We start from the raw sequence: 26,033 nt of genomic DNA on the forward strand, positions 1-26,033 counted from the left end.
CACTCCCAGTCTCTCTTTCTCACACACTCCCAGTCTCTCTCTCTCTCACATTCCCAATCTCTCTCTCTCTCACACTCCCAATCTCTCTCTCTCTCTCTCTCTCTCCCCTTCTCTCTCTCTCTCTCCTTCCCTCTCTCTCTCTGTCTCTCTCTCCTTCCCTCTCTCTCTCCTTCCCTCTCTCTCCTTCCCTCTCTCTCTCTCCTTCATTCTCTCTCTCTCTTTCCTTCCATCTCTCTCTCTCTCCTTCCCCCTCTCTCTCTCTCTCTCCTTCCCTCTCTCTCTCTCTCCTTCCCTCTCTCTCTCTCTCTCTCTCCTTCCCTCTCTCTCTCTTCCCCCCAGTCGCTCCCTCTCTCTCTTCCAACAACAACATGCCCTCGAGAAAGCCTCGGCACCGCCGGGCTCCCCCAGCTAGTCTATATATATAAAAGACCTCTTCTGTCTGTCTGTCTGTCTGTCTGTCTGTCCGTTCTCTATACACACAAAAGTTATAGCGCGTACCTACACGTGTGTTACATCAAAAGAAAGCTTACGATTCCGGAGCGGTCATAAGCGTATTTACGTTTCGGTGAGACAAAATTTGTGCCGACGGTATCCAAAAAAAGTTCGGTGGCATAGTGGTTAGCACTGTTGCCTCACAGCGCCAGGGACCCGGGTTCGAATCCGGCCTCGGGTGACTGTCTGTGTGGAGTTTGCACATTCTCCCCGTGTTTGCGTGGGTTTTCTCCGGGTGCTCCGGTTTCCTCCCACAGTCCAAAGGTGTGCGGGTTAGGTTGATTGGCTATGATAAATTGACCCTTAGTGTTAGGGGGATTAAATACATGGGGTTACGGGGATAGGGTGGGATATGTAGGGGTTACGGGAATCGGGTGGGATATGTGTCGGTGCAGACTCGATGGGCCGAAATGGCCTCTATCTGCACTGTGGGGTTTCTGTGATTTCTGTGATTTTTTCTGTGAAAATTCTGCTCATTATCCCCTCATTAACATTGAGTGACTATGATGTCAAAGAGCTGCTATGATGTCAGAGCAGTTTTTGTGCTGTCATAAAGAAATCAATGCCCAGCCTACGCAGCTGGGGTGACTCAGGCCGGGCCTCTTCCTCTCTTCTCTCTCTCTCTCCCCATCTCTCTCTCTCTCCCCCTCAGTCTCTCTCTCTCCCTCTCTCTCTCTCTCTCTATCTCCCAGTCTCTCTCTCTCCCCCAGTCTCTCTCTCTCTCCTCCAGACTCTCCCTCCTCCAGTCTCGCTCTCTCTCCGTCTCTCTCTCTCCTCCAGTCTCTCTCTCTCTCCCCCAATCTCTCTCTCGCTCCCCGTCTCTCTATCTCTCTCTCTCTCTCTCTCCCCATCTCTCTCTCTCCCCTCAGTCTCTCTCTCTCTCTCTCTCTCTATCTCCCCCCTCTCTCTCTCTCTCCCCAGCCTATCTCTCTCTCCCCAGTCTCTCTCTCTCTCCCCAGTCTCTCTCTCCCTTCCCCTGTCTCTCTCGCTCTCTCTCCCCCAGTCTCTCTCTCTCTCCCCCGTCTCTCTCCCTCAGTCTCTCTCTCTCTCTCTCTCTATCTCCCCATTCTGTCTCTCTCTCCCCAGTCCCTCTCCTCTCTCTCCCCTCAGTCTCTCTACTCTCTCTCTCTCTCCCCCATTTCTCTCTCTCTCCCCATCTCTCTCTCTCTCCCTCAGTCGCTCTCTCTCCCCCTCAGTCGCTCTCTCTACCCCCTCAGTCTCTCTCTCTCCCCCCCAGTCTCTCTCTCTCCCCCAGTCTCTCCCTCTCTCTCTCCCCCCAATCTCTCTCTCTCCCCCCTCAGTCGCTCTCTCTCCCCCTCAGACTCTGTCTCGCTCTCTCTATCTCCCCAGTCTCTCTCTCTCCCCAGTCTCTCTCTCCCTTCCCCCGTCTCTCTCTCTCTCTCCCCCAGTCTCTCTCTCTCTCCCCGTCTCTCTCCCCCGTCTCTCTCTCTCTCTCCCTCAGTCTCTCTCTCTCTCTCTCTCTCTATCTCCCCATTCTGTCTCTCTCTCCCCAGTCCCTCTCCTCTCTCTCCCCTCAGTCTCTCTACTCTCTCTCTCTCTCCCCCATCTCTCTCTCTCTCTCCCTCAGTTGCTCTCTCCCCCTCAGTCGCTCTCTCTCCCCCCTCAGTCTCTCTCTCTCCCCCCTCAGTCTCTCTCTCTCCCCAGTCTCTCTCTCTCTCTCTTCCCGTCTCTCTCCCCCAGTCTCTCTCTCTCTCCCCCTCAGTCTCTCTCTCTCCCCCTCAGTCTCTCTCTCTCTCTCTCTATCTCTATCTCCCCATTCTCTCTCTCTCTCTCTCTCTCCCCAGTCTCTCTCCTCTCTCTCCCCCCAGTCTCTCTACTCTCTCTCCCCCGTCTCTCTCTCTCTCTCTCCCCCCCCAGTCTCTCTCTCTCCCCCTCAGAGTTGGGGTCACTTGGGCCGGGCTTCACAACCGCTCGGCCCGAGACACAGAGCGGGGGAGCAGCAGCGGCCGGCCGTAAACCGCACGGCCCTGTAAACTGCTGTTTTACAAAAAAGCCTTGGCAATGCCGGGCCCTCCTACAGTCGAGTGATGGGACGATTGACCAATCCTACGCTTTGGTGACCTGACGGTCGACCATGTGTGGGCGGGCCTTATCATTCTGAACCGAGGTGAGTGGCCGCCATCTTGATTCTTCACGATTTTTTTTTCACACTTTGTGTGTTAGGGAATTTATTTGAATTATGTGTTAGGGAATTAAATAACAATTTATTTGAGTTTTAAATTGTATTTAGCAACAGTAGGAAATGAAGTGATCCCCTGCCCTTCGCCCGGAGGCTCGCCTACTTTGACGGCCATTTCGAGCGGCTGTGCCGGCGCCGGGCGTGGCCTAGCAGCCCGGGAAGCCTGGGCCTTGAGTTGCGGCCCGTGCCGGGAGCCGCCGCGCACAAAACCTCCCCGCGGCGTCAACAGCCCCGCCCCAGAGCCCGACCCAAAGCCATCAGGTCACCGGCTGCGGCGGGCCATGCGGGAGCTGCCGCGCACAAAACCTCCCCGCAGCGTCAACAGACCCGCCCCAGAGCCGGACCCATAGCCACCAGGTCACTGGCCGCGGCGGGCCGTGCGGGAGCTGCCGCGCACAAAACCTCACCGCGGCGTCAACAGCACCGCCCCAGAGCCCGACCCAAAGCCATCAGGTCACCGGCCGCGGCAGGCCGTGTCGGGAGCTGCCGCGCACAAAACCTCCCCACGGCGTCAACAGCCCCGCCCGAGAGCCCGACCTAAAGCCATCAGGTGAGCGGCCGCGGCAGCCCAGTCTCTCTCTCTCACACTCCCAATCTCTCTCTCTCACACTACCAATCTCTCACACTCCCAATCTCTCTCTCTCTCTCACACTCCCAATCTCTCTCTCTCTCACACTCCCAATCTCTCTCTCTCACACTCCCAATCTCTCTCTCTCACACTCCCAATCTCTCTCTCTCTCTCACACTTCCAATCTCTCTCTCACACTCCCAATCTCTCTCTCTCATACGCCCAATCTCTCTCTCTCACACTCCCAATCTCTCTCCCTCACACTTCCAATCTCTCTCTCTCTCTCACACTCCCAATCTCTCTCTCTCTCACACTCCCAATCTCTCTCTCTCTCACACTCCCAATCTCTCTCTCTCTCACACTCCCAGTCTCTCTCTCTCTCACACTCCCAATCTCTCTCTCTCACACTCCCAATCTCTCTCTCACACTCCCAATCTCTCTCACACTCCCAATCTCTCTCTCACACTCCCAATCTCTCTCTCACACTCCCAATCTCTCTCTCACACTCCCAATCTCTCTCTCTCTCATACGCCCAATCTCTCTCTCTCACACTCCCAATCTCTCTCTCTCTCTCTCACTCCCAATCTCTCTCTCTCACTCCCAATCTCTCTCTCTCTCTCACACTCCCAATCTCTCTCTCTCTCACACTCCCAATCTCTCTCTCTCTCTCTCTCACTCGCAATCTCTCTCTCACACTCCCAATCTCTCTCTCTCTCACACTCCCAATCTCTCTCTCTCTCACACTCCCAATCTCTCTCTCTCTCACACTCCCAGTCTCTCTCTCTCTCTCTCACTCCCAGTCTCTCTCTCTCTCACACTCCCAATCTCTCTCTCACACTCCCAATCTCTCTCTCACACTCCCAATCTCTCTCTCTCTCATACGCCCAATCTCTCTCTCTCTCACACTCCCAATCTCTCTCTCTCTCTCTCACTCCCAATCTCTCTCTCACACTCCCAATCTCTCTCTCTCTCACACTCCCAATCTCTCTCTCTCTCACACTCCCACTCCCAATCTCTCTCTCTCTCACACTCCCAATCTCTCTCTCTCTCTCACTCCCAATCTCTCTCTCTCTCACACTCCCAGTCTCTCTCTCTCTCACACTCCCAGTCTCTCTCTCACACTCCCAATCTCTCTCGCTCTCACACTCCCAATCTCTCTCGCTCTCACACTCCCAATCTCTCTCTCTCTCACACTCCCAATCTCTCTCTCTCTCACACTCCCAATCTCTCTCTCTCACACTCCCAATCTCTCTCTCACACTCCCAATCTCTCTCTCTCTCACACACTCCCAATCTCTCTCTCACACTCCCAATCTCTCTCTCTCTCACACTCCCAATCTCTCTCTCTCACACTCCCAATCTCTCTCTCTCTCACACTCCCAATCTCTCTCTCTCTCACACTCCCAATCTCTCTCTCTCGCACTCCCAATCTCTCTCTCATACTCCCAATCTCTCTCTCTCTCTCACACTCCCAATCTCTCTCTCACACTCCCAATCTCTCTCTCTCTCACACTCCCAATCTCTCTCTCTCACACTCCCAATCTCTCTCTCACACTCCCAATCTCTCTCTCATACACCCAATCTCTCTCTCTCTCACACTCCCAATCTCTCTCTCTCTCACACTCCCAGTCTCTCTCTCTCTCGCACACTCCCAGTCTCTCTCTCTCGCACACTCCCAGTCTCTCTCTCTCGCACTCCCAGTCTCTCTCTCTCACACTCCCAATCTCTCTCTCTCACACTCCCAGTCTCTCTCGCACACTCCCAGTCTCTCTCTCTTGCACACTCCCAGTCTCTCTCTCTCGCACACTCCCAGTCTCTCTCTCTCGCACACTCCCAGTCTCTCTCTCTCGCACTCCCAATCTCTCTCTCTCGCACTTCCAATCCCTCTCTCTCACACTCCCAATCTCTCTCTCACACTCCCAATCTCTCTCTCTCTCACACTCCCAATCTCTCTCTCTCACACTCCCAATCTCTCTCTCTCTCTCTCCTTCCCTCTCTCTCTCTGTCTCCTTCCCTCTCTCTCTCTGCCTCTCTCTCCTTCCCTCTCTCGCTCTCTTTCCCTCTCTCTCTCTCCTTCCCTCTGCCTCCCCTCTCTCCCTCCACTCTCTCCCCCTCTCCTCCCTCCCCCACCTTCTACCCCCTCTCTTCTCTACCCCTCCTTCCCTCCCCTCTCCCCCCTCCTGCTCCCCCTTCCCTCCCTCCCCCTCCCCCTTCACTCCCCCTCCCCCCTTCCTCTCTTCCTCCCCCTTCCCTTCCTCCCCCTTCCCTTCCTCCCCCTTCCCTTCCTCCCCCTTCCCCTTCCTCCCCCTTCCCCCCCAGTCGCTCTCTCTCTTCCCCCAGTCTCTCGCTCTCTCTCTCTTCCCCCCAGTCTCTCGCTCTCTCTCTTCCCCCAGTCTCTCGCTCTCTCTCTTCCCCCCAGTCTCTCGCTCTCTCTCTTCCCCCGTCTCTCGCTCTCTCTCTTCCCCCCCAGTCTCTCGCTCTCTTCCCCCCGTCGCTCTCTCTCTTCCCCCCCAGTCGCGCTCACTCCCCCGTCTCTCGCTCTCTCTCTTCCCCCCCCCAGTCGCTCTCTCTCTTCCCCCCAGTCGCTCTCTCTCTTCCCCCCAGTCGCTCTCTCTCTTCCCCCCAGTCGCTCTCTCTCTTCCCCCAGTCGCTCTCTCTCTTCCCCCCAGTCGCTCTCTCTCTTCCCCCCAGTCGCTCTCTCTCTTCCCCCCAGTCGCTCCCTCTCTCTCTTCCCCCCAGACGCTCCCTCTCTCTCTCTTCCAACAACAACATGCCCTCAAAAAAGCCTCGGCACTGCCGGGCACCCCCAGCTAGTATGTAAACGTAGGAACAGGAGGAGGCCATTCAGCCCCTCGGGCCTGTTCCGCCAATCAATTAGATCATGGCTGATCTCTACACTACTCCATTCACCCGCTTTTGATCCATAACCCCTTGTTACCCACACCCAACAAAAACCTATCAGTCTCATTCTTGAATGTCCCCCATCATCCACAGCCTTTTGGGGGGGGAGAGTGTTTCAGACCACTACCCTTTGTGTGAAAAAACTTCCTGGTTTCACTCCTGAATTGCCTAGCTGTAATTATGCCCCTTTGTTCTGGATTTCCTGACCAGAGGAAATGGTTTCTCTGTATCTACCCTATCGCATTCCTTAATCATTTTAAACACCACATAGCACATGTTTCTGAGAGACCCAATAAGGTGCTACATGAACACAATTCAGTGTTTCTTAAGCAAAGTCTACAGGAGATATGGGAAGCAAAATTGGCAAATAATTTAGTTACATGATTACACAAAGCCATAAAGCGTGTCAACAAAGCACTGGGGTTCATTTCTAAAGGAATAGAATTCAAAAGCAGAGCAGTTATGTTAAACTTATGTATAACCTTGGTTAGACCACACTTGGAGTACTGCGCACAGTTCTGGTCTCCATATTACAAAAAGGATGGAGAAGCACTGAGAAACTGCAAAAAAAGGTATACAAGGATGATACCAGAATTGAAAGGGTACAACTATCAGTAAAGACTGAACAGGCTAGGGCTCTTTTCTCTAGAAGAGAGAAGGCTGAGAAGTGACCTGAACGAGGTCTTTAAGATTATGAAGGGGTTCGATGAGGTAGACAGAGAGAAGATGCTTCCACTTGTGGAGGAGCCCAAAACTAGGGATCATGAATATAAAATAGTCACTAATAAATCCAATAAGGAATTCAGGAGAAACTTCTTTACCCACAGAGTGGTGAGAATGTGAAACTCACTACCACAGGGAGTGGTTGAGGTGAATAGAAAAAATGCATTTAAAGGGAAGCTAGATATGTGCATGATGGAGAAAGGAATAGAAGGTTATGTTGATCGAGTTAGATCAAGTAAATAGACTGGGAGGAGGCTTGTGTTGAACACAAACACTGGCATAGACCTATTGAGGTGAACAATCTGTTTCTGTGCTGTGAATTCTTTGTAAAGCCACGGCCCAAGAACAAGGCTGTATCCATTTGTTGCTTGGAAAGTTTGTCCGGTTATATCCTTGGCAAAGTCAAGAGTGGTCCCGCGCGTGGCCAGGAACTGTTACCAGGTTCTCGCATCCCTTCCACTCGCCCTCGAATTCATTGTCGCTTCTTTTTTCCGCTGCTTTCAGATGTCAACGAGTGTGCGAATGCAGCTGTGAATCGGTGTGACCGAAACGCTCGGTGCCTGAACTCCGCCGGTTCTTACCGCTGTGAGTGCAAGCCCTATTACAGAGGGAATGGGACACACTGCGAAGGTAAGGAGCAGAGCGCGGATCTCATCCTCTCCCCTCACACCGATTTTACCAGCCACACAACCTGAAGATACCATAGGCTAGATTTACGCCTTTACTACCTGGTAGGAAGAGGAATCCGGCGGGTTCTGTTTGAGATGTGCGATTTTCCCCTGCTAGGTTGTCCTCACAGCTCTCCAGCCGGGTGATGCTTAAAGCCCTGGCGGTGAGGGTGGAAATCTACTCCCACTGAGTGAAAGACTGTTGAAAACCAATGGGTTAGTCGCAGCGCCCACTAGGGGTAGTGTAGTGGTTATGTTACTGGGCGAGTAAACCACAGGGTCGGAGTTCAAATCCCACTGAAGCAGTTTTTAAGAATTTATCTGAATTTTAAAAAAATCTGGAAATAAAAAGCTGGTATTGTAAGAATCGTCGAATTCCTAACTAATAACTGAGGTCGACTCAGGAGATCAAACAAACAGGTCTTTAATGTAAGACTAAACGAGTTCGAACCGTTTGTTGAGATCGATACAGGAGAACCACGAAAACAGGTCTTAACAGGATGGAGATTCCACGAGGACTGCCTGGGCAGTCACGTGGTTTGTGACGTGACGTCATCGCGTTTTCCCGTGCTCTTAAAGGGGCCACGCCCCGTACATACAAACATTATATACAAAACACAGTAATGCCTAACACAATGGTACAGGCTTAGGCTGGTGTTAGAACATCGTTAAAGGGAATTATATACAGTTGCCCAAAGTCATTCAGTGGCTCCGCCACATGCGCCCCCCCAGAATTCGCTTTAACGGACAAAGTCAAGTCGTGAGGTGGTCTGATGAGCCTGTCAGAACGGCTCCTGCACTCCTGAGGCGGAGGTCGTTGGGCGGCTGGCGGTCTGGCAGGCGGTTGCACTTGGTCTGCTGTAACGGCGATGGGTGGCCGACCTCGTCTCGGCGGCTGTGCTGTCTCGACGGGGCGGCTGAGGTCCAGATGTGCTGGCTTTAAGCGGTCGACCGAAATGTGGTCCGGTTTACCACCGACATCTACCGTGAAGGTTTTGTCCCCTGCCTCCAACACATGGAAGGGACCAGTATATGGGGCCTTGAGTGGATCCCTATGAGCATCGTGGCGAATAAAGACGTACTCAGCCTTGTGAAGCTCCGGGGGAACGTGCGAACTCTGCAGCCCATGATGCGAAGTGGGCACCGGTGCGAAGCATCTGGCCACCTCCTGGTGACTAGTAAGCTGGTCAGACGCGGACCACGCCTTCGTCGATGCTGGCAGGAAATCCCCCGGGACTCTCAGCGGCTGACCGTACACCAGCTCCGCTGATGAAGAATGAAGGTCTTCCTTGGGGGCCGTGCGAAGGCCCAACAGGACCCACGGTAGCTTGTCTGCCCATCCAGCATCCTGGAGGCTGGCCCTCAGGGCGGCGTTCAGTGATCGGTGGAAGCGTTCACAGAGGCCATTCGCCTGTGGGTGGTAGGCTGTGGTGCAGTGCAATTTGACACCGAGTCCTTGGGCCACTGCATTCCAGAGTTCGGAGGAAAACTGCGGTCCTCTGTCGGAAGAAATATCTGCGGGCACTCCAAAACGGGCGACCCAGGTGGAAATGAACGCCCTGGCCACGTCAGCCGAAGTAGTGGATGACAGGGGAACCGCCTCTGGCCATCTGGTGGTGCGGTCAACCATGGTCAGGATGTGTGAAAAACCATGGGAGGGTGGAGTGGTCCTACCAGGTCCACATTGACATGGTCAAAACGTCGCTCCGGAACTGTGAAGGTGGACAACGGAGCTTTGACGTGGCGCTGTACTTTGGCCTTTTGACAGACCACACAGGTGTTGGCCCAGTCACGGACATCCTTGTGCATGCCATGTCATACGAATTTCCCTGACATCAGCTTCTGCGAGGCCTTCATTCCTGGGTGTGACAACCTGCGTATGGCATCGAACACTTTGTAGCGCCAGACGACTGGCACGACCGGGCGAGGGTCCCGTACGGAGACGTCACACAACAGCGTGGTACCTGCCGAATGGAACTTGACGTCAGCCAACCGGAGGCCAGTGACGGTCATTCTGCAGGCTTGGACTTATGGATCTGAGGCTTGGTCCGCTGCCATGAGGGCATAATCGATGCCCAAATGAACCGTATTGACGGTTGCGCGGGAGAGGCAGTCTGCCACCAGGTTGTCCTTACCGGCCACGTGCTGTATATCCGTGGTGAATTCGAATATGTAGGTCAGTTGACGTTGCTGTCGAGATGACCATGGTTCGGCGGTCTTGGCCATGGCATAAGTTAGTGGCTTATGGTCCACAAAGGCGGTGAAAGGACGTCCTTCCAGGAGGAAGCAAAAATGGCGGATGGCCAGAAAAAGGGCGAGCAACTCCCTGTCGAACGTGCTATGTGCTCTCTCGATCCGCCGTAGTTGACGGCTGAAGAATGCCAACGGCTGCCACGTCCCGTTCACCCACTGCTCTTGCACGGCGCCGATTGCGTAGTCTGATGCGTCGGTGGTGAGGGCGATGGTGGCTCCTGGCAGCGGGTGCGCCAGCATGGTTGCGTTGGCTAAGGCACTTTTGGTGTCAGCGAACGCTCGGGCCATGTCATCCGTCCAGTCTACCGGGTTCTTGCCAGTCTTGCCCTTGAGGGCCTCGTACAGGGGCTGCATGAGTAGTGCTGCCTTAGACATGAAACGGTGGTAAAAGTTTACCATGCCTAGGAATTCCTGCAGGTCCTTAATGTTTTGCGGGCGTGGAAAGGATATCACCACCTCTACCTTCGCTTGTAAAGGAACTGGTCCCTCTGCGGTGATGCGATGCCCCAGGAAATCAATTTGGTGCAGGCCAAACTGACACTTGGCCGGGTTGATAATCAGGCCGTGTTGGCTGAGGCGTCGAAAAAGGGTGCGTAGGTGACAGATAGGTTCCTCTTTAGTAGGACTGGCGATTAGAATATCGTCCAGGTAGACGAAGAGGAACTTGAGGTCCCGCAGCATGGAGTCCATCAGGCATTGGAAAGCCTGGGCAGCATTCTTTAACCCAAACGGCATTCGCAAAAACTCGAAGAGGCCGAATGGGGTGATGACTGCAGTCTTCTGGACGTCTTGTGGGTGCACTGGGACCTGGTGGTAGCCCCGTACGAGGTCAACTTTCGAGAAGACGGTGCTCCCTGCTAAATTGGCAGAGAAATCCTGGATGTGGGGGATCGGGTACCAATCAGGAGTGGTGGCGTCGATAGTCGCCGCATGGTCGCCATCCGCCGCCAGGCTTCGGGACGATATGGAGGGATGAAGACCAGGGACTATTCGACCGGCGAATAATCCCTAACCGTTCCATGGTCGCAAACTCCGCCTTTGCGACCGCCAGCTTGCCAGGTTCCAGGCGCCGGGCTCTCGCGTGGACCGGGGGCCGTTGGTGGTGATGTGGTGTTCCACACCATGTTTCGTGACTGTGGAGAAGAACATGGGTCTTGTCAGGTCGGGAAATTCGGCGAGCAGACGAGCGAACTCGTCAGGAGTCGGGAAATCACAGGCGACGGTGCGCGATGTAGTGTTACTGCGGTAACAAGGGATAGAATTGGAAAGTTGCCGCGTTGATCAACTGCCGGTTCTTCACGTCGACCAGGAAGCTGTTGGTGCACAGGAAATCCGCGCCGAGAATGGGTTGAGAAACCTTGGCCGTAACAAACTCCCAGTGAAAACATTGCCCCCCGAAGCACACCTCCACTCACCGTCTGCCGAAGGTCCAAATTGCTCTGCCATTGGCCGCTTCAAGGGCGAGGCCGTGATTCCCTGCCTGCACATCGAGGGCGGACGCGGGTAAAATGCTGCACTGCGCTCCAGTGTCGCACAGAAAACGACGACCTGAGAGCATATCGGTGATGAAAAGCAACTTGCCCGCGTTGCCGATCACCATGGCGGCAGCGGGGTGCCCGTTAGATCCGTTCCTCAGTAGTCGTGGTTGTTTTTCTTTTTGGGTAAAGCTGCAGGGAGGGCGGCAACATCTCGCCTTCACGCCGAACTGCGCGTAGTAGAAACACAGCCCAGCAGGCTGACGAGCTGGGGCGCGTCTGTGGGGGATGGGTGCCTCGTGGCAGTGCAGTACTGCTGCGTTACCGCAAAAATTTTGTCCGCCTCTGCCGCGAGTGCCACGCAGTCTTCCACCTCGGATCTGGCCAGGGCAGCTTGCACCTGCTCAGGCAGCTGGCTGAGGAATAGTTCACGGAAAAGGAAGCATTCCGGTTCAGAGCCCAGGAGTGTGAGCATTTGGCTCATCAACTCCGAAGGCTTGGAGTCCCCGAGCCCGGGCATAGCGAGCAATCGACGGGCGCGCTCCGATTTAGTGAGCCCGAAAACTTGCAGCAACCGCACCTTGAGGGTTTCATACTTGCGCTCCGTTGGAGGGTTCTCAAGGAGGCTGATGATCCGCGAGGCGGTAGAGCCGTCGAGTGCGGAGACCACATAGAGATATTTGGTCTGATCCGCAACGATGTCCCTCAGGGCGAATTGGGCCTCGACCTGAATGAAGCACAAGGTCGCTTGCTGTTCCCAGAACTGCGGTAGCTTCAGCGAAACGGCGTTGGCCTCCATGTTGTGTTCTTTTTGCGAAAACCGTTCACAAAAAACGGGGTCACCGATGTAGGAATTGTCGCTAATAACTGAGGTCGACTCAGGAGATCAAACAAACAGGTCTTTAATGTAAGACTAAACGAGTTCAAACAGTTTGTTGAGATCGATACAGGAGAACCACGAAAACAGGTCTTAACAGGATGGAGATTCCACGAGGACTGCCTGGGCAGTCACGTGGTTTGCGACGTGACGTCATCGCGTTTTCCCGCGCTCTTAAAGGGGCCACGCCCCGTACATACAAACACTATATACAAAACACAGTAATGTCTCACACAATGGTACCGGCTTAGGCTGGTGTTAGAACATCGTTAAAGGGAATTATATACAGTTGCCCAGAGTCAGTCAGTGGCTCCGCCACAGTATCAGTAAAAGTGACCTTGAAGCTGTCGGATTGTTGTAAAAACCCAACTGGTTCACTCATCTCTTGTAGAGAAGGGATCCTGCCTTCTTTACCCAGTCTGGCCTATATGTGACTCCAGTCCCACACCAACATTGTTGTATTTTAACTGGCATGGCAAACCACTCAGTTGTATCAAAACTGCTACCAGCGGTTCAAGAAAAAGGCTCACCACCATCTTCTCAGGGCAACTAGGGATGGGCAATAAATGTTGGCTTTGACAAGTGGTGCCCACATCCCAAGAATGAAAACAAAAAGATTGTACCTTTTCTGTGATTTTTTTTTTTGTCCTCTCCCCTACAAAATCTGGCGCAGATATTATCGTGCCCAGGTACAACATTCAACAGAAAAATGGAAGCCACTCTTGGAGATTTTGCACACACTGACCAATTTGAAGCAAATCAGAATTAGAGGGAAGTTCGGGAGAAATTTTTTCACCCAGAGGGTGGTGGGGGGTCTGGAACTCACCTGAGAGGGTGGTAGAGGCAGAAACCCTCAACCCTTGCATTTAAAAAGTGCTTGGATATGCACTTGAAGTGCTGTAACCTACAGGGCCACAGACCAAGAGCTGAAAAGTGGGATTAGGCTGGCTAGCTCTTTTTTGCCAGCACAGACACGATGGGCCAAATGGCCTCCTTCTGTGCCGTAAACTTCTATGATTTCTATGATCAGACAGTGGCATAAGCAGTGTGAGACTATGCTGCACCACTGGCAATGGGAATATTTGTTTCCTTCTCTACTTCTTTCTGGCTTAGTGCACGTTTGCTTTGATGTGGTCCCAACAGGCTCTGTGCATTTGAAACTCCATCAAGTTTCCCTTCAAGAGACGCTTGTATAAACAGTTTTGTGCGACTCACTCCATACATGCCCAGTAGAGGGTGCCATTTCCTGGCTGGAATGCTGTTGGTAACATCCTGGGTGGAGCATTGAGGATCATCAAGTAAGAGCTCGGTATCTGATTGAAGAGGCAGGCACAGCAAGCTTACAAAAGGAGGGATTACATTTCAATATTATTTGAACCTTGCCCTACATAGTCAAACACAACTTCCCTTCGGAGCAGATTCCCAACAAGGGCCCAACAATTGACTTGAAACAGGCGCTCAAGAAGAAAAGACGGAGCAAGTTCTAAAGTCACAAAGAGCAGCCATAAAACTTACTGGGCAAAATGACGAGAGGGATTCACGTAACACCCACACAACCCATTCGAGGGACTGGGCGATGGAGGGGTGTTAGTTTTTTGGACAGATCAGATGGTCTGCAGTCTATTTGCCTTTATCTTGCACATGCTTGTAATATGGCTCTTGGGAATCATTGCATTGATGAACTGTAAAGCACAGCATTAGGATATAAGAGAGAGAACAAATAGGAATATTACAAAAAGCCAAAGCTGTCCAGCCAAATCATGCTTTCTTTCTGTGTTTTTAGGTTGCTTTTGCCCGCCAGAAATTATACCAGGAACAGCGAATCAGCCGGCTTTTTCCAGGAGTCCCTGCCCATGTGTATCTGGCTTTATCGTGTCCAATAACTTCCCGAGTCACTACCAGAACAGTGCAGACATGTACTGGTTCTTCAACCTGTCCCAGTTGTCTAACTCCACTCAACGGTACACAGGTAACACCAAGCTCCATTCCCAAAGGTGAAAGAACCGGAATTTAACAGTCGCACCATCCAGTGACCAGAAGCTTGGGAGGAGAAATGTGGGTTGGTTCCCTAATCCAGCCTAGGGCTGCCACCTCTACTTGGACCGTATTCCGGGAGGTTTAATCACATGACCTCCTGCCCCCACCGCCTTAGCAACCCTGAATAAAGAAAGACTTGCAGAACTTGCATTTATACAGCACCTTTCATGACCTCAGGACGCCCCAACGCATTTACAGCCAATTAAATACTTTTGAAATGTAGTCACTGTTGTAATGTAGGAAACATGGCAGCCAATTTACACACAGCAAGATCCCACAAACAGCAATGAGATAAATTACCAGATAATCTGTTTTAGTGATGTTGGTTGAGGGATAAATGTTGGCCAGGCCCCCAGGGAGAACTTCTTCAAAATAGTGCCATGGGATCTTTTACATGCACCTGAGAGGGCAGACAGGACCTCGGTTTAATCTCCTTCAGGGAAGGGAACCTGCCACCCCTTCCTGTTCTGGCCTACATGTGACTCCAGTCCCACACTAAGTAGTTGATTCTTGTTGCCCTCATTATGAGCTATGAATACTGCCCAAGAACACCACTGCCAAAAGCAGATTTTCTGGCCATTAATCTCATTGATGTTTGTGGGAGCTTGCTGTGCACAAATTACTGCCACATTTGCCTATATTACAACAGTGGCTGCACTTCAAAATTCATTTTCTGTGAAGGGCTTTGGGACGTCCTGAGGACGTATAGGGCATTACATATATAGGAACGTACAGAAGGACAGACGGAGGGAGACCAGCTGGTCCACCCAGTCTATCCCATTCAGCCGTGTTGCAGCTAAGCAACGCGACTCTCAAAGCTCCCACCCACCAGCAGCTGTGTAATCTCCTGGAAGAGGAAAATCACAGCTTAAAATAAATCCCTAGGATTGGAGGGAAAAGAATTCGGGGAAATTCCTCTCCAACCCCTGAAGGTGAGCATCAACGATTTACAATTGATAACCGTGACCATGAGGTAAATCACCTACCTTTTGTACGCCTCTTCCAGGAACTTCTGCAGTGAATCTTCATCCACTGCATGAGCCAGCAACATTTTCCAAAGGTGAATAAACCCTCTGGGAAAAGAAAAACCTCCTGACATCTAGCCTTGTTCTGTACTTATGCAGCTTGTACGCACATCCACTCGCTCTGCCTAATTTATCTAATTCAAATAATCTGCTCACATGTACATAGTCAGGTCCCATCATCAATTCAACTTCCTTAATCAAGTCTCCCTGAATTATAGAGTCAAGAGATGCAACTTCCCGAGCCTCTTATGATGGTTCATGATTTTTAAACCAGGTATTAACCTAGTGGCCCTCCTCTGAACCTTTTCCAGAAAGAAAGAAGGACTTGCATTTCTGTAGCGCCTTTTAATACCTCAGGATGTCCCAAAGCGCTTCACAGCCAATGAAGTCCTTTTTGACACAAAAAGAAAATACTGGAAATCTGAATTAAAAACAGAAAATGCTGGAGATACTCAGCAGGTCAGGCAGCATCTGTGAAGAGAGAAACAGAGTTAACGTTTCAGGTTGATGACCTGTCGTCAGAACTGGAAAAAAGCAAGAAGTCCTTTTTGAAGTGGAAGTAAATATTGCAGACACTGGAATTCATAGAATCATAGAATGGTTACAGCACAGAAGGAGGCCATTCGGCCTGTCGAGCCCGTGCCGGCTCTCTGCAAGAGCACTTCAGCTAGTCCAGCTCCCCCGCCCTTTCTTCGTAGCCCTATTTATGAAGCCCAGGATCTCGTATGCTTTTTTAACCGCTTTCTCAACCTGCCCTGCCACCTTCAATGATTTGTGCACACATACCCCCAGGTCTCTCTGTTCATGCACCCCCTTCAGGATTGTACCCTTTGGTTTATATTGCCTCTCCTCTTCCTTTCTACCAAAATGTATCACTTTGCACTTTTCTGCGTTAAATTTCATCTGTCACGTGTCTGCTCATTCCACCCGCCTGTCTATGTCCTCTTGAAGTCTTTCACTCTCCTCCTCACTGTTCACTAAACTTCCAAGTTTTGTGTCATCTGCAGATTTTGAAATTGCGCCCTGTACACCCAAGTCCAAGTCATTAATATATATCAAGAAAAGCAGTGGTCCTAGTACCGACCCCTGGGGAACACCACTATGTACCTGATGCGCTATCAATTCTAATAAAAGGCTAGGCAGAGTTCAGAACAACAGGCTTTTATTAACTACTGAATTGCACTTCAGACAGATCAGGACTATGCCTCTAGTGGACGACCGAATGCCAGGAGCTGCCATGCGGCCGCTCTTATACTCGGTAGCCCAGGGGCGGAGTCAGCTGAGGCATAGTCAGGCATAACAGTGAAACAAGAGTGAACGACAACAACAACAACAACAACAGTGAACTACAGTGGTTTACCACAGTACCTTCCTCCAATCCGAAAAACAACCGTTCTGAAATAAAAAAAATTTGCTGGCAATACTCAGCCGGTCAGGCAGCATCTGTGCGTTGAGAAGCAGAGTTAGTGTTGCAGGCCGGTGACCTTTCAGCAGCATACTTTTGAAGTGCAGTCGCTGTTGTAATGTAGGAAATGAGGCAGACAATATGCGCACAGCAAGGTTCCACAAACAGCAATGAGATAATGACCAGATAATCTGTTTTTTATTGATGTTGGTTGAGGGATAAATATTGGCTAGAACACCACGGAGAATTCCCTTGCTCTTCTTCGAAATAGTGCCATGAGGTCTTTTACGTCCACCTGAGAGAGCACATGGGGCCTCGGTTTAATGTCTCATATGAAAGACAGCACCTCCAACAGTGCAGCACTCCCTCAGTACTGCACTGGACTGTCAGTCTAGATTTTGTGCTTAAGTCTCTGGAGTGGTAATTAAATCCACAACCTACTGACTCAGAGGCAAGAGTGCTATCACTGAGCCAAGTACGTCTCCAACAATGTGAGGGACCAGGATTGTACACTATTCTGGATGAGCCTTACCAAGGTCTTGTACAGGGATAGTATGGTGCTCTTTGTTTTGTATTGTAGTGTTAAATAAGTGCAAGTTTTTTCTTTAACTACCATAAACCTGCAGTGTACCTTGTACTCTGAACCTGAGAAAACATCTTAACACACAGGATTTGCATCCCTCTTTGAAGCAATAAGTGAACATTATGGACACTTTACAGAAATGGTGCTTCCACTAACTAGGGCTCATTTTTTACTTTACACACAGGAATCCGATTCAGCGTGGAGTCGCTGTCTGTGGAGTCCCAGGAAGATTACATCTCCTTTGGCTGTGGAACGGATCCTGATCGACAGGAGCAGTTCACACTGACCGAGAAAGACTTAAACATCACCAGCTTTCACCTCTTCAGTTGCACTGACACATGGGTCCACTTCCATTCTGGCCCAAACGTGCCAAACACCAGATTCAAAATTTATTATGAAATGGGTGAGTTTTGCTTCATTCTTCCCTCTTTCCCCCCCCCCCCCCCCGCCACCCCATCCTTAGCAAAGATGAGCTGAGAATCAGGGCTTCACATGGGCCCAGCATTATAAAATAATTTCAAACTTATTAGACTGCATTCAGATTTCACATGCCATATAAAGAATATTGCACATAATTGTCATTTGCATATGCATGTAATAATACACCCCTAATTCGGTGGGAAGTTGGTATTTTATTCACGGCTTTACAGTAAATGAAAAGCATGTACATATTATCATAGAATTATACAGCACAGAAGGAGGCCATTCGGCCCATCGTGCCTGTGCCGGCTCTTTGAAAGAGCTATTCAATTAGTCCCACTCCCCTGCTTTTTCTCTATAGGCCTGCAAATTTCTCTTTATCAAGTATTTATCCAATTCCCTTTTGAAAGTTACTATTGAATCTGCTTCCACCGCCCTTTCAGGCAGCGCATTCCAGATCATAACAACTCGCTGCGTAAATAAATTTGTCCTCACCTCCCCTCTGGATTCTTTGTCAATTATCTTCAATCTGTATCCTCTGGTTACCGACCCTTCTGCCAATGGAAACAGTTTCTTCCTATCTACTTTATCAAAGCCCCTCATGATTTTGAACACCTCTATTAAATCTCCCCTAACCTTCTCTGCTCTATGGAGAACAATCCCAGATTCTCCATGTAACTGAAGTCCCTCATCCCTAGTACCATTCTGGTAAATCTCCCCTGCACCCTCTCCAAGGCCTTGACATCCTTCCTAAAGGGTGGTGCCCAGAATTGGACACAATACTCCAGCTGGGGCCTAACCAGTGATTTATAAAGGTTTACCATAACTTCCTTTTTTTGTACTCTATTTCTCTGTTTATAAAGCCAAGGAGCACGTATGCTTTTTTAACAGCCTTAACAACTCGTCCTGCCACCTTCGAAGGTTTGTGCATGTGAACCCCCGAATCTCTCTGTTCCTGCACCCCCTTTAAAGTTGTACCATTTAATTTATATTGCCTCTCCTCAATTTTCCTTCCAAAATGCATCACTTCACACTTCTCTGCATTAAATTGTATTTGCCATGTGTCTGCCCATTTCACCAGTCTGTCTCTGTCCTCCTGGAGTTTGCTACTATTCTCCCCATTGTTTACCAAGTTTTGAAGCTTTATCTGCAAACTTTGGAAATTATGCCCAGTGTACCCAAGTCTGGGTCATTAATATATATCAAAAAGAGCAGCGATCCCAACACCGACCCCTGGGAAACATCACTGTATAGCTCCCTCCAGTCTGAAAAACAACCGTTCACCGCTACTCTCTGCTTTCTGTCTTTTGGCCAATTTCGTATCCACACTGCCACTGCCCCTTTAATCCCAAGGGCTTCAGTTTTGCTAACTAAAATCTATTATGCGGCACTTTATCAAACGCCTTCTGTAAATTCAAATTGGGTTAATCTGATTGGGAAAAATATAGTCTGCGTGTCCCGGATCCAGTGGTGAAGTTGGGGAATTAAATAAATGAATGTAAGAACCCATTCAAGTTATTCACTGACAGAGCAAGGCTATTGCAAAATATTTTCGCTGTCTCTCTTTCTCCGCACCCACCATCCCCAAACTATTAATGGTGGTACAAGAGCAAAATACTGCGGATGCTGCAAATCTGGAATCGAAACAGAAAATGCTGGAAATACTCAGCAGGTCAGGCAGCATCTGTGGAGAGAGAAGCAGAGAGTTAACGTTTCAGGTCGATGACTCTGTTTCTCTCTCCACAGATGCTGCCTGACCTGCTGAGTATTGCCAGCATTTTCTGCTTCTATTATTAATGGTGGTATTGTTTTGTAGCTCAATCAGGAGACCTTTTTTAAAAAAAAAAATGTACTTGACAATTGCTAATTATTAACCATAATCCCTATCAGGCTCACCTTTGACTCTTTCCTCTATTTGCCTATGAAGGCCAGTGCTTATTGTATTGATGTTGAGGAGTTGGTTTCCTGAGGCCTTGCTAGGCCTCAATGTGGGTCAGAAATAGGACTACAACACTACAGCCCCAATTGCCCACCCATGTTTGTTGCTAGCGAGGAGGCTCTGCCCTGGACACAGAGCCCAGCACCATAACCTTGTGCCTATTTAAGATGCAAATTCTTTGAAGAGTCACTTCTTCATTATGGTCCAGAGGTGACTCACAGAAACCAAATGTGGCCAAAACCAGATAAAGAGGTCGAGTGTCTGCAAGCAGACAGCTTCCTGTGCAAAAACAAAACCATTCCTTTTTCCGTCTGAGGTCTACCTTGGCTAGAAAAAAATATATACGAAAAGAATTCCAAACACTTCTGTCTCAGCAGAAAGCCAGCTGCAGCACAACTGGTAAAAAGGCAAATTAAAATTTAAACAAGCAGAAAAACTTCAATCAGCAGGACTGAGGCACTTAATCAACTGTTCCGTATGAGTCTGTGAAAGGATAGAAGAATAAGCTCACTTATCCCCTGCTCCCAGTGAGGAGGTGCAATTGAAGGAGTCACAGGTTGGAGAGAGAACAACAACACTGTAGCCCTGAGCCCCAGCCAGTGAGTCTCCCCACTGACGGCACAGGGGAGGCGAATCTACCCCATCGTCCCAATAAGCGATAGTTCATGGCTCTGCGTTTTTGTACAACATGCATTCAGGCAAACTTTTAAAACAAACAGAGGGAAGGCTTTTAAATAGCAAGGTTTCACATACAGAACTCATTCAGCTGCTGCGATGCAGTAAACATTAATCCTCAAAGGTATCAACTGTTCTTCATTATGTACACAAATTAAATGAGGGTTTCCATCTGAGGGATATGGCGTGTTCAGGAAAGATAGAACAGACAGGAAAGGGGGGGGTTGCCTTGTACGCCTGGGGTATAAATGAAGTTGGTCCCAGGGGAGGTAGAAAGGTATACAATGGCCTATTCTGGCTGGGCATTCTTAATATGCAATGGGTAAAATTAACACTCTGGGTATGCTACAGCCTGCCAGGTCAGAGTAAGGAGGAAGACTGTTTGCTCTCTGAAGAGATGAAGGGACATGAAAACAGGAAGATTATTTTAACTGGAGACTTTAATCAAACCGATATAAATGGGTTCAGAGTCTGAGTCGGTAAACATAATTCACAGCTGCTTTATGACCCAGCGTGTCAGCTGACCTTGATCTGGTAATGGTAAGCGACCCAGACAACCTACTGAAAATGGAAGTCATGTCATTCCTTGGGAGATAGTGACCTCAGCATAAACATGTTCAATATGTTCTGATGTTCAGAAATACCGAGCACCAGGAGACAGGTATGTAATTTTAAAAAGGCAAAATTCAAGGCAATGATGTAAGCTCGTTGACTGGTGGGGATTTGTTCAACAACACGTCGATAGAAGCCTGGTGGAACACCTTAAAAGGCAGAAAGCTGAGCGAGCAGGAGAAGCACGTACCCAGAATGCTGAGCGAGCAGGAGAAGCACGTACCCAGAATGCTGAGCGAGCAGGAGAAGCACGTACCCAGAATGCTGAGCGAGCAGGAGAAGCACATACCCAGAATGCTGAGCGAGCAGGAGAAGCACATACCCAGAATGCTGAGCGAGCAGGAGCAGCACGTACCCAGAATGCTGAGCGAGTAGGAGCAGCACGTACCCAGAATGCTGAGCGAGCAGGAGAAGCACGTACCCAGAATGCTGAGCGAGCAGGAGAAGCACATACCCAGAATGCTGAGCGAGCAGGAGAAGCACGTACCCAGAATGCTGAGCAAGCAGGAGAAGCACGTACCCAGAATGCTGAGCGAGGAGGAGAAGCACGTACCCAGAATGCTGAGCGAGCAGGAGAAGCACGTACCCAGAATGCTGAGCGAGCAGGAGAAGCACGTACCCAGAATGCTGAGCGAGCAGGAGCAGCACGTACCCAGAATGCTGAGCGAGCAGGAGCAGCACGTACCCAGAATGCTGAGCGAGTAGGAGCAGCACGTACCCAGAATGCTGAGCGAGTAGGAGTAGCACGTACCCAGAATGCTGAGTGAGCAGGAGAAGCACGTACCCAGAATGCTGAGCGAGCAGGAGAAGCACATACCCAGAATGCTGAGCGAGCAGGAGAAGCACATACCCAGAATGCTGAGCGAGCAGGAGCAGCACGTACCCAGAATGCTGAGCGAGTAGGAGCAGCACGTACCCAGAATGCTGAGCGAGCAGGAGAAGCACGTACCCAGAATGCTGAGCGAGCAGGAGAAGCACATACCCAGAATGCTGAGCGAGCAGGAGAAGCACGTACCCAGAATGCTGAGCGAGCAGGAGAAGCACGTACCCAGAATGCTGAGCGAGGAGGAGAAGCACGTACCCAGAATGCTGAGCGAGCAGGAGAAGCACGTACCCAGAATGCTGAGCGAGCAGGAGAAGCACGTACCCAGAATGCTGAGCGAGCAGGAGCAGCACGTACCCAGAATGCTGAGCGAGCAGGAGCAGCACGTACCCAGAATGCTGAGCGAGTAGGAGCAGCACGTACCCAGAATGCTGAGCGAGCAGGAGCAGCACGTACCCAGAATGCTGAGCGAGTAGGAGCAGCACGTACCCAGAATGCTGAGCGAGTAGGAGTAGCACATCCCCAAAATGCATAGGCTAAATATGTGTAACCCTAAATGGAGAAACAGATTAATCAGAAGTGAATAAGGATGAAAAATATGACCTCTACAAATCATGCAGGGAGAAAAGGAAAGGGGAACACTGACATGAATACAGGACAATGCAGAAACACATTAAAAGGTGGTCAGAGTGGTAAAGAGGGCCTGGAAGAAAATCATGGCTGCAGACATAAAATATAGAAATAGAAATAAATATTCAGTACAATAATAGTTAGAGGCCAGTCAGAGAAGAGGTGAATCCCTAAAAGATGCAAATTGGCCAAACTGAGGATAATCTTAAAATAGTTCACATACTATATGGTTACTTCCTCCAAGGATTCACGAGGGAGCAAATAAGCAATGTGCCCTCCTAAAGTACAATAATTCTTTATTTATTAACTAATTAACATGCCCAGTATTATGCCTTTTAAGGTGTTCCGCTAGTCCTCTATTGAAGTGTTGTTGAACAAACTCCACCAATTAGCGGTCAGTGGGAGGGAGTAACTGGACACTGGGGATGGAGGCTATTTAAGATGTGACCAATGTGGTGTCCATTTTCTAAAAGAATGACCAAGCAGAGCAGATAACTGCAGCCCCATTAGTCTCACATCAGCACGGGGTAAAATAATGGAATCAGAAGTAAATCTGAAGATTTCCAGGCATGATTATAATGTAGTACAAAGCCCCCAACATTTGATTCAGAAGATGAACCTCCCACCGGACCAATCTGCTTGACTTTTTTGAGGAGGTGACATCCCAAATGGACAGCAGAAAACCCAACGCTATGGTATACCTCAGACTTCCAACTTCCATGCTATTGGCTAGAATTTAAACTTAAGGACTGAGTGGGGTGCACCAGGGATCGGTGTTCTGAACCCTACTGACTTGTAATGGGCATTCCCCAGTCATTGGGGAATAGTACAGCAGCCAGAAAATGAAGTCATAAACCGCAACTGCAAAATAGGCTGAGTGTGTGTTGTGTAGTGTTTTTGGCCTGATCTGCTACAAGGTAAATGGGGCAGATTGCACGACACTAGCACCCTCGGACAATCAGTTCTGTAATATAAATGCAGGGTCCAAGTGGTTTTACATTAACAGAGTACTATAGCGAGAGCATTCGGGCAGTTCTCCCTCTCTCCGCTTCACTCCTTGGTCTAAACAACACAACCTGCCTGAAGTCTGAGTGATGTGACCTTTCTGTCTGTGCAGCTCGGCTTGTCTGGAAACAATAGCGTTGCACATCCATATAAATGTGGATCCACAAATCTGTTCTCGGGCTAAGGACTCCTGTCACTTTAAAATGGAAGCAGTGCGCAGCCAGTCTTCTGTGTTCGTGCTGTGTTAGCGCTCTATTTAACAAATCGGGCACACAGCAGAGCCCAGCATCGCTATGGAGACCGACTCCCAGTGACATGTGGGAGTGGGGGAAAGGGGCACACAGAGGAGATTGGAACCATTTGTTAGGTTAAAGGTGGTCCTAAATCCAGCTTAGGCCGGAACAGCTGAAATTTGCATACAGCTGCATAACCTTGTGAAACCATTGGGGTCATTTTGACTTTGGGCAATGGTGTAAAACGGGCGATATCCATTCAGCCACTCGTTGTACATCTCCCCCCATTTTCATTGCAGTCAATGACATAAAACCGGCGGCTGAGACGATAATCGCCCGCTGTAGACCATTGCCCAAAGTCAAAATTGCCCCCATTGCATATTTAGATGGCATAGAGCCTTGTTTTAATAAATATGTGTTTGTAATGGGAGGGAGCAGGGGAAATCTTGCCCTGACCCAGGGCAGGACCATTCCCCCAGCTGCCCCCTTACTATGTTAACACGCTGATATTCCTGTGTGTCCTTGATTTTGCAGTGCTGGGCCTCTGCCAGAGGCTGAATTGTGATGTAAACGCAGTGTGTAGCACAGACGGCTCCGGGTACCCGGCATGTACCTGCAAGCCAGGCTGGAGGGGGTCAGGCACCAGGTGTTACGGTAAGGCTGCCCCACTCTATATGTTTATCTCCGCAGAAGCCATTTTTATACTGGCACAGATTCTGTTTGGATTCTGATAGACCTGCAGCTGGATCCTGGAGTTTGCACTGCTAAACCTGGATCCTTGAGTGTCAGCTTGATTCAGTTGGTAGCACTCTGAGATCTGTGTCAGAAAGTCAGGGGTTCAAGCCCACTCCAGGAATTCAGCACTTAATATTAGTCAACCTCCTTACCTCTATCGGTCTGGCAACACCCTTCGAGTAAGCACGAGGCCCTTGAGTATACGGAACAGACTTTATTGGGCTGTCATTTGCGGCCCCTACGGGCGCGTGCGAGGTGTCCACGTGCCCATAAGGGCCACGCAAGTTCCGGGTTTAGGCATGGGAAGCGCATGCGCGAAAACCCAGAACCTGCGATCTGTCAAAAATTTTCTTGACAGATCCAACGCATCCCCGGGAAAAGAACATCCGTGAGTGGAGAATTGCGCGATTTGCCCAACTTCTGCCCAGTGAATGTCCGTGAAATTCTTACGCCTGGTCATTTAAACATTAAGGGGGCTAAATTCGATCCCTGGTGGCCCAGCTGGGCGCCAGGACGCACTGCGCCAGGCCCCTCCCCTTTAATAAGGGGAGGAAGGCCTGCAGTACCGCGGCACGTGGTGCTGCGACACGTAGCGCCGCGGTATTGGCTTGCAGCGCCCAAGAGGGACGCAGGCGCTTCTAGTAGCACCCCTCCTCCCTCTCAGGGTGCTACCTGGGAAAATTGACTGCGGGGGCATGAACTTTTTTGGGGCGCTAAAATTAGCACCCCAGCGAAAATGTTTACCCCTAAAAAACCTGTAAAATAAGTTTATTTTTGCCCCTTTAAAACATTTAAATTTATTTTTCAAAAAATTAAATTTTGTTTTAAATATTTAAATTGCATTTTAATTCATTATCTTTTTTTAAATTTGATATCGAGGTGTATTTTTGGGGGTATTCCCATTCATACTATGGGGTTTTGCCACATAGGGAATCCCCATTCATACTTTTATTGGTTTGGCCGGCCCATGTGATCCCAGGGGCGCTTGCGAACCGCCTGTGCTCCTGAGATAGGTGGGCCTCTACCCGCGGGTACCCGGAGAGGCTCAGGACTGCGAGTCTCCGTACCTCCCGGACCACCAGGTACGCGGGCATTTTATTTGCGGATCAGAGGCATTTCCCCGTGGGAAGCTTCCGAACGCAAATTCAGGGCCATTATAATCGGATTCCTCTCTCTCCAGCTATCTAACTTAGCCCTGCAACACCTCTCTCTTATATACCCTAGTTGTTTACTACAAAAGAAACATGCGTTATATTTTATAGATCTTCGGACTGCTAACTCCTTCTAACTCCCTTATGATTAGTTACCTCCCGACTTCATGATTAGCTGCCTCCGGATTTTATCAAGGACGCCTTGTTTATTCCAATAGCACCCTGCACTCTTGACATACTACAGTTAATTAGCAAGTGCTATAGTTGCACATTAATCGCTCGTGGTCGATGTTCTAGCCACGCACTCCCTTGCTTTGCAGTTGATAAGCAAACATCTGTAGCAGAACGGGACCGTATTTCAATGGTTCTATCTTTCCTCATGTTCCCAGACATCCTGCTGGTCCAAATAACCAGTTATGGTTACTATGGTTTAGTTTAATTATTAACTCTCGACTCTCCATCATGTCCAGTGCTGAAGGATTGCTCCACTGTCAGAGGTGCCCTCTTTCCCGATGAGATGTTAAACTAAGCCCCCGTCTACCTCTCAGATCGACGTAAAAGACCCCACAACACTATTTGAGGAACAGCAGAGGAGTTTTCCTGG

At 49.9% G+C, this 26,033-nt stretch overlaps 1 protein-coding gene across 1 annotated transcript in view; it reads left to right on the forward strand.

Annotated features, from left to right (window-relative positions):
- Positions 1-26,033, forward strand: part of LOC147105997 (uncharacterized) — a 297,066-nt gene that overhangs the window by 187,973 nt on the left and 83,060 nt on the right. Inside the window, exons 24-27 of the mRNA XM_086009782.1 lie at positions 7,388-7,513; positions 13,940-14,125; positions 17,391-17,609; positions 24,078-24,197. Of these exons, the coding sequence (XP_085865908.1) occupies positions 7,388-7,513; positions 13,940-14,125; positions 17,391-17,609; positions 24,078-24,197 (651 nt within the window). The remainder of the gene's footprint in view (positions 1-7,387; positions 7,514-13,939; positions 14,126-17,390; positions 17,610-24,077; positions 24,198-26,033) is intronic.

This window comes from Somniosus microcephalus, chromosome 16, assembly GCF_052327205.1.
Source record: "Somniosus microcephalus isolate GS21.2 chromosome 16, FLI_Smic_1.0, whole genome shotgun sequence".
NCBI lineage: Eukaryota > Metazoa > Chordata > Chondrichthyes > Squaliformes > Somniosidae > Somniosus > Somniosus microcephalus.